Raw genomic sequence first — 9,692 nt, forward strand, 5'->3', positions numbered from 1 at the left:
ATGTTTATGATCCATACCGGTATTTAAGTAGTAATCGTGGTTTAAACCAAGGAGAAAAGTGTTTAATTTGTTTGGATCAGCTGTCTGAAATAAGATTTTGTCAGTACCCTTGTTTACATTAAAATGTCAAAGCAAAGGTAAACATTGTGAATTTTTCATGCTTCCATGAATACAAATTATTAATTATTACCTTTGAAAACCTCGCATCAAAACTTAAGACGTCGAAGAGGCGCAGCCCACGAGGAACTCTGGGAACTTCTGGGAAGTGAATAGGCCTATGAGATTCCTAGATATGTGGACAATCTTTGTGCTTCATTTTGTATCGGTTTAGCACGATTACTAGAAAAATACCGGTATGGATCATAAACATAAACAAAATGACGTTGTTGGCCCGAATCCTATACTAATAGCATTGAACATATGATTTGCCAGTTCCATTTAAGCAATGTTAAATAATGTTTATTTTCGGGCCAAAAACGTCATTTGTTTATGTTTATGATCCATACCGGTATTTTTCTAGTAATCGTGTCGGTTTAGTATTTTAGTCGTGGTAGCTGCACAGACAGACAGACACCACCTCAATTTTATATTAGTATAGATGGATCAATAGATTTATTTTAATTTGTATTGAGCCCCTGTACTTTTCTCAATTAAGAAGCTAGCTGAACTTTATCTTTCTATACATAACTGCTACATTTAGGCCTAACAAAAGTGTTTGTGATTCTTTTATTTAAAATTCTAGAGGCTTAGGCACAAACAGAAACACAAAAAGATCGAATAAAGGAGATTAAATACCACCATTTAAAACATCACAGTTATAAACATATTTAATATAAAATAAAACTGTACACAGAAGACGAGCGGTGAGAGATCCTAGCTTGAGCGAGCAGCGTATTACACAGCAGAAGGCGGTTATGTACATTACAAGGCTTTGTACATGGAGGTTAGGCTGGCCTGAATATCACCATGGTGACCAGTCCTGAAACATGACAAACCAGAGTACAAACTAAGTTATTGGGTCACATATGAGGACCATTTGTTAGTGAATTTGTGAAGTAGTACTAGTATCAAAAGTTGCAGTATTCCGTGCATACTCTAGGTGCATAGGATCACAAAATTTCTCATGGAAAGAAAAACTATATTGGAATCGTTGGAACAACTTCATGTATGGGGAATCATCGAAACTTAAAAACACTTGGTAGGCCTACAAATTGTGATTGCTACTTTTTAAACACACACAAACAACAGACCTGATTGAAATGTTAACTAAAGAAACTAATGATTTTAATTGTCAATAACCAGACTTTTCAATTGTATAAATTCCAGGGTTGACAGTAAACAATCCTAAAATTAACAAGAGACTAAAGTCAATTAGTCTCAAATTTTCTAAAAAAATCACATTAAAATGAACAGGTCCAAGATTCATTACTAGGAAAGGTTTTCTTTTAAACGTGATCCTTCACTTAGTTGACCACTGGTGGCCACATTGTTGACAAAAATGATCAAATTGTTTTGACATCAACTGTTAACGCCGCTCCTGTGTTTAGTACCACTGATGGCGTATTCCTGCACATCAGGTCAGCAGCCATCATGGCAGCTTTCAAATTGTTTTGTTTTTAAATGGCAAGGACAGCCAATTCAAAATTTACACGTGCTGCTGTGTAATAAACGCAGACAGTTCAGTTGGTACAATGATTAATACTACCTAAAAACGGTCTTTCCAATATCAAAGGATTTAACAAAGAGTATTGTATAGACATTTTTCTTGCTTAATCAGCAGAATTTACCTAGAACGTAGGAGACAACCAGTTTGACATTGACAGTGACTGGCCATGAGATTGCACTCTTCTCCCCTTCTAGCGGCAGACACAGAACTGCGATGCAGACTAGCGCAACAGCTGACAGAAACCATTGGTTGGGACCTGCAGATGCTTTATAAACAGGATAAGTTACAATCACCAAGGTATAATAACAGTTTTAAATTTCAACTTCTTCATTAATTGTCAAGTAGAGCAAGAAAGCATTACTTCGTAAGGAGGACAATGTTGTTTTACTATTAAGAATACTGTAAGTAGATTTTTTGCCTAGTTATCAAATCTGAAGTTTGTTTATGAATGTGATGATATATGGTGTTTATATAGACTTCACTGGAGGATCAGTAGTTAGTCTACGGCTAAGCAGCTTGGATTAAGTCGTGTAAAAGAGATCTTTTACACATTTTATGTATTGAAAAGTTTCTACTAGCACCAGAGACATAAAAAAAAAACCTTCGGTATAATGCATTTGCATAAAAGACTGAAATAAAACAAAAGTAATATCCCTGCTCCACAAAGCTAAATCACAGACACACGGTCACTGAAACTCTAAAATATTATTGGAACTGCAATGCATCATAAAAAGCCATCAAAGGACAAAACATTGACTACATTATATGATTAGTAGTGAAATTTCAACTACAGTAGACTCCTTGTTATCCGGAATCCTCCGGACCGAGGCCAGTCCGGATAACAGGTTTTCCGGTTAAGCTGATGTCTCCAAAAACTCGTTAAAACTGGGGACTGTTTACTGTAATATTTGACTTAAATTTAGGAGAGCATTGTATTTAGACACCTAATCACTGGTCTAAAATCTTTCCCACGAACGTCGTTTCAGTACCGCTCACTTCCTGCCGATCTAGTCCGGTTAAACCAATGTGCTGATAAAAATTGTCCGGTCAAAGAGATGTCATTTCCGGCGAGTTTAGTCCGGTTAAACAGATGTTAAAAGGTGTCCGGATAAGAGGGAGTCTACTGTACACAGATTGACTGGCATCTAAAATTTGAATTGTGCAAAACTAGAGGAGGATTTTTTTAATACCAGGCAGATAACAAAGGGTTTTTGTAGAAATTTTAAAATTCCGGAAGCCAGAAGTTAAGGTTTTTGGTATAGGCTAAACTGATAAATTCTAATATGTCGGTTCAATTTGCTGCCTTCCCAACAGTACAGCAAGTTCCATTTCTAGTTATCCTGGATAACTTTGTAACCTGAATAACACTTACCAGGTCTCTCAGATCGGTGACCGAGGCTATACTGTCGCTGCGGCTGGGAGGGAGTGGAGGGGGGAGCTGCCAGACACTCAAACTCCTTGTCAGGTATTGACTTGTCAGGTTCACCAGTCACCAGAGTGGCAGTGACATCACGGCGACCTATCAGCTGATAAACATACGATAAGTTAAGATTGTGTTAAAACTTAACTCGTGCATGTGATGGGAGAGGATTTTTCTAATAGTGCAACAACTTAAACTTTAGTTTATTTATGAAATCTTGAGTAAAATATCTTACAATACAGTACAACCCATTCTGACCGCACCTTATTGAAACAAAATCCAGGATAACCGCAAACATCACAAAAACTGTTAATCAATTGGAATATGAGTTAGGCAACAGAAATGTTCCGCCCATTTTTATGTAGAAATGTGGGAATGATTTAATTGATTTAATCTGCGTAAGTGTTTACCACAAAAGTTCCTTCCACAAGATTTTAATACTATCTTATTGATCTTCAAAAAGGAGATGAAACCAGTTAACATAGTAATAATAACTCCGATGATGCACTCGAAATATTTCATTCATTGAATATCAAACCATATTTTATAACTTGTGCAATAGTCATTATTATTTTTAAAACCTATTTATTACTTATTAAACAAAGTTAAATGTTAAAGTTTTGATAATTTAATTCTATTTATCGCAGTTAATGAGTGTAAGCCTTGAAAGTATCCGTCAATTTCGATGGGTTTCACCTATAGTATCGCCATTTCTTAACTGATTTGATCCATTGACATCGCATTGGGAAGAGCGTGTCGCGTAGATTTGCAAACTGACCTTACGTTTTTGAAAAAGTCCCTTGGGCTCTGCCCCAGTGGCTGTTAAAGTTCCCATGTTATCCTTATGAAGAACATAATTGTTTACATGTTGATCAGCTGTATAATTTAATTGCTGTTATTTATTTTTCTATTCTTCTATTCTAAGTCTTTTAAACTCATCGGAAATTATGATGACTTTTATTTGTTTTTAAATAACTACTTTAATTCTTTGCAATTGCTCGATTCTGAGTAACGTGTTTACTAGTAAATATGATTGCATTGGCAGCTTAATCAAGTATAAGTTAATAGAAGGAAATATACAATGTTAATTCCAGTAAAAATTAGATAAAATATTTGTTACCAATTATCTCTTGGATAAAAATTTTTAATATTATCACTAAGGAATTCACCAAAACCACTTAACATGTTCTTTTTGCTATTTATCAACTTCGATACGTTTCTCAATGTAAACTAGGTCAAGGTTTCAATGAATAGAAAACAGTTGGCATTGTTTACAACCCTATCAAATCAAAGGTTACTGAAACGGAGCAAAAACCACTGTTTATACTAGTATATTTTTAAAATGAGTTGGTAACTGAGATTTTCTCATGAAAACTACTTTTTCTTCACATAAGCGGTTACATAATAACAGTGCCAATCAATCAATCAAAATACCTTTATTCCATTATATGTACACGTAGTTACATGACATAGAGTCATCAGAACTATAATTAAGTGAATAGATACTGAGGTGCCCATCCCCCCAAAGCCAGAGGAGCAGTTCCCCCCATTTTATGCCCACTCTATTCAACCCCCCTCCCCCCCAAGTACTTGGCAATTTCCCTTACCACATAAAACAAGCATTTTAAGTATTTACCAACTTGAGGTAAAGAAAAACAAACTTGCTGATAATCGAAATGAAATTTTTAATAGGAAACTTCATTTAACAATACAAAATTATATCTATTTAATGGACGAATTAGAGTCAGCCAACATGTTCTCAATATAATAGGTGATGAACATTTTTACAGGGCTTAAGAATTCAAACAACATTAAGTGAACAACTTTACGAATATTACTTTTGCAAAAAGTATCATTTTTCAAAATTAGGCAGAGTCACGAAATAGGGCAGACTAGGAGGGGTTGCTCGCCACTTCCAGGCTGCCTTCTAAAAAAATCACCGGGCAAAAAAAAGGCCATAAAAGTCGCCCGTCCGGGAAGGGTTAATGCTTGTATTCACCAAAATTGTCACCCTAGTGTGTCGGCATCATACAAATAAAACATAATCTACATGATGTTTAATAGGTGAAAAGGCCAAAAATGAACATTAATGTTACTTTTATTGTATATATCAAGATTCTGAATGCAGCTGCAACTCAGTTTTACATCCTTACCTGTTTTGTAGAGAAGTCGTACATCTGTATACGAAATTTGTCGACAATTTGACAGTTGACCAGGTTGACAGCTGCATGGCGAATCACAATGTCGATGCAGCACTTTGGTCTGATAGAACCCTCTGGATCAACTACTGTGAACTTTCTAGGGCTTGTGCTTAGAACTGGAAAAAACCAACAACTTGGATACTAAAAGCACCATAAATTTGACTTTGCAACAAAACGGTCAAGGGCACCAAGCATAACAGTTGAAGTGTTTTGATGTGTTTTCATTGATTTATTTATTCCTATTTTGATAATTTTCCTCCTCATCCAATGAAAACCTCCTCCATTTTCACAGGAATGGAGTAGACGTTTCCACTGGGATCACAGTCAAAAACATATACATGGTTTTATTGAAGTGGACCTCTCCCACCAAGCAATGCCACAAACAGGTTATTTCATCAGAACGCCAGACCTAGCTGAACGGGATTCAAAACCTCAACTTTCAGAGCTATCTCCTTTCTAGGAGACAAAACCTCAGCTTGGCAGTTGATCAGACCTAATGGTCTATCTCCTGATTAAAAGTGGTTAGGCCTATCACATTAACAAAAAATCTTGATTGTGGTTAATCTATACTTGACCCTTAAGTTGGAGAGTAACTTATCAGTGTACTGTCTGTAGATTGACTGTACCGTACCCTGACATTAGCTGTAACGACTCTCAGCTTGTTTCGTTGGGTTAAAATCTTATAGATACCTTTAATACCTGCTACAACGTCGTTGACCAGAATTTCTTGATAGTCGGTGAAATTCAATTATTATTGTTATTTTAAGGATAGAAACTATAAATGTAGGCCTACACTATTGAATATGTTTAAGGCAAGATTGTAATGAGCCTATACTCGGTGCAACGCATCAAAATGTTCATCGACTGAGTTCAGGTGGGACGATAAGCTAGGATTTGACTATTTTTTGGAAAGCAGACGGTTTACAAGTCTTAAATCTTTGGGGGAGATCATTGTACATCTTCAGAACCCTAATCCGGAAACAGTTTTGTGTTTTGGTCAGCCTGCAGTAGGGTATGTGAAGATTGTGCCTGTTAAGCTAGGGTTTCCAAGATCACGCCAGCGTGATCTGTCCGGCGTCGTGAAGTCCGTTGGCGCTAATTTTTGTCCGGCAGATGTCCGATCAAGCTCGGTGAGAGAGTGGTTTGCAAGAATTCGGACATTCACGGGTTTTTTACATTTTTACAAGAATCCTCACAGAGTTCTACACTTGTCCGCTCGGCGTGCACGCCAGAAATGACTTGGACTCACGCCGGACAGATGGCGGGAAAACTCATGTCCGGCGTGATCGCTCGCACTTGGAAATCGCACTCATATAAAAGCACGGCGTCATTTTAAACTTGATTACATAATCACGCTTGTCCACTCACGCTGTCCGCCCAGCGTGATCTTGGAAACCCTAGCTTTAGGAAGGTTGTGGGAGTGGTGGAATTCCCTTGTTGTGAGCTGGCCCATATTATCTTTCACATAACAGACACTAAACAGTAAATACTGGCAGAAGATGGTGAGAATTTTTAGACTTCTGGCCTACAGTGATCACTGTAACCCGCTGATGAAATGATCCAAAGGGCCTTTATTTGAAAGAGAAGAATATCCTCACATCTTGCAGCGAACCCAAAGAAAGGGTCCATATGAAGAGGTGGGAATGAAATAAGCAATGTTAGGCAGTGATCAGGTAACACATCGTCAACAGGGGTTTATGTCTGCAGAGCAGATGGACGACACGAGAGAGCTTTGTACAGACATTGTCCACTCCAGGTAATCATTGGATCTATGGTGAATCCCGGCAACTCCTCTATGAAAACATCAGCGTTTGTACGACTGACAATACACACAATCTGTTGGGTTTTTTGCAGTTGAGGCTCATTGAACCAAGTCTTGGCCAACTCAAAAACTAGTTTATAAGTTAAAGTTTGGTTATTTTACTATTCAATACATTGACCTTTGGAGCTCAAAGAGTTGTATTTACATACCTTTAAACCGTACGGCAAAATCGTACGGGTTGTACAATGTTAGGATTTGTTTATGCGTAGTCTGATCCTCCAAATAAAATGTAATTGTATTAGGAAATACAAACACTGGGACCCTGCCATCTCCACTAGACTGCATTCCATTCAACTGCCTCTAGAACTTGAAAACCTAAAAAACATACGATTTCGTCACCAACTTACAGCCTATGGGGGACAAGGGAAAAAGTTTAGATACAAACTACTTAGATTCTATAAAAGTAATCGTTCATCATTTTAAGTTAGATTTTTAACATAGAGCTGTGCAAGACTTCTTACTGGGCCTACCACATTTTATCTTTGGTGCATTAAGTAGAGGATTAAGTTAATTTTAATCAATTTCATTCATTAATATAGCACAACTTGGCTCAACAACAATGCAAGTATGTTAAGCTACACTACCAAAAATTACACTTAATTCACAAAGCCTAGACTCAGGGCCGCTTTGATAAATGGGCTTGGGCCCAGGGGGCACAAGAGTTTTAGGTTTGTTGGGGACGCAAGGAAGTTAAAAATATTGTATTGAAATTAAACTGCTCTAAACTATCCTAACTAACCAAACTTGCCAACATTCAAAAATTCCGGGTGATAACCTATTCTCCATATGCCTTTTCTGTTATTAAACGGAATTTTGAAACAGCAACTTAGCCTACAGCAAAATGGTTATTCATGTTAGGTTAGTTTAGGATAGTTTCATTTCTTAATCCAATAGGGTATTATTTTTGCCTAAACATGATTAGTTCTTAATCCTATTCTCAAATACAAGCTATAACTCAATAGGTAACTCGGTTATTGAACCAGGTAGGCTATAACTTAGACATATTTGCTATGTCTGTATTTGTTGTCTGTCTGTCTTTAAATTGCGTTTGAAGATAATAAAACAGATGGAATATGGATCGCAAAGGAAAACAAAAATATCGATATATCAAAAAGATATCATTGATAATAATGAATGTTCCCCTTAACAGGAAAGAACCATTACAGGGTAAATATTCGTGAGGTAAACATTTAAGAAGTTTTTAAAGTGTGCATTTTTTACAGGGTAAATAACTTATGCTATTTATCAAGACCAGGCTTTGGACCAATGACTGCACAATAAAATTACTTAGGCCACCTACCGGAAGGTTAGGAGGTTGAGAGAAACTTTATTCAGATTATAGAACCAATTCAATTGCTAACCAAAGGGTACACTTCCATATCTGTTGGCACAAACAACTGAATGAGTAATATTGATTAAACACTAGGTTAACAAAGCCCAGACTTTCTATATCGAACGGAGTCGAATAGGCTATCAAAATTTTGAGACATAATCTTTGGTTGGTTTTTAAAAAAACCTACAACAATAATTTAGCCTTCTGCTAAAGAACTGTTCATGATTATAATAGCACTCCGATTAAATTTGTACTTAGTAGACTACCAATATCAGGTTATGGGCCTAGTTATCATTCATTAATTATGCAAAACACTACCTGTGTGAGAGTGAGTGGACACAAATATTGTGTTTTAGCCTCCTATAATTAAAGCCGGAAGTTAGCCTAAAACTTAGTTCTCAAAACACCAGATATGCACAAAAAGAATAAAAAATAATTAGGTACTGATGCATATAGCACAGTTCATGTTCAATATAAACAAATAAATTGATAATTTACTTGTCAAATAACTATGATCTTTGTCCTTGAATACTAATGATATTTATGCGATTGTATTTTAATTCTACATTATCGAAGCTTAAAAACTTACCTTTGACATTAAAAGTATTGATAGCCTACATAAACATATAAGTACTACGAATTTCCAACTTATAATTTGTAAAATTAGAAACAGGAAAACTTGTTTACTTTGTCCAAATTAGACAGCAACATCGACGACGACAACAACTTCAGGCAGCCACAGCATCCTTTGTTTTGCTTCCCAGCTGACGTCTTGTCTCTTCTTGACGTACGAAAAACAGCTGAGCTGACTTCATTCTCATTGGTCGCCTGGCAACTGCGACGTAAGCGCTACTAACACAGTAACGGCTAGATTAGGTACTAAATCACACAGTGAAAGAGTAGATCAGTTAAAACAAAACAATAATGTACGTATGTAATTTATTATTGTTTGACTATGGTCGTATTTGTAGCCTATAGACGTCATAGATCGTTTTACAGTAAATGAAACCGCTGAGGCAATTTATTTTGTGTTTGAAATGTTTGGAATCACTCACAGCGGTGATAACACTGAGCTATATTGAATATCAGGAGGTTTGTACTTCTCGACTTGTGGTAATTTCTTGCCACCCACCACACCATCCAAGGTCCCACTATAAAAACAGGCCATGATTTAGCGCGGGCAGTGCAACACTACGTCACAGTGGTGGATAGTTTTAGGTACTAAAATCTTACCATTAAAACCTGACAAA

The 9,692-nt window shown here is 36.6% G+C and overlaps 1 protein-coding gene across 1 annotated transcript; it reads right to left on the reverse strand.

Moving 5' to 3' along the window:
* Window positions 1-800: 800 nt before the first annotated feature.
* On the reverse strand, window positions 801-9,205 carry LOC128990581 (motile sperm domain-containing protein 1-like). Its single transcript, XM_054413019.1, has 6 exons — window positions 9,032-9,205; window positions 7,259-7,424; window positions 5,240-5,403; window positions 3,039-3,192; window positions 1,788-1,931; window positions 801-979 (listed from the first exon to the last, which is right to left on the reverse strand). The coding sequence occupies exons 2-6, from the start codon at window positions 7,392-7,394 to the stop codon at window positions 945-947; spliced, it is 633 nt and encodes a 210-aa protein (XP_054268994.1). The 5' UTR covers window positions 7,395-7,424; window positions 9,032-9,205; the 3' UTR covers window positions 801-944.
* Window positions 9,206-9,692: the final 487 nt, after the last annotated feature.

The sequence above is a fragment of the Macrosteles quadrilineatus genome, unplaced genomic scaffold (assembly GCF_028750875.1).
Source record: "Macrosteles quadrilineatus isolate MER2022 unplaced genomic scaffold, UCM_ALF_1.0 Scaffold_3__2_contigs__length_128488019, whole genome shotgun sequence".
NCBI lineage: Eukaryota > Metazoa > Arthropoda > Insecta > Hemiptera > Cicadellidae > Macrosteles > Macrosteles quadrilineatus.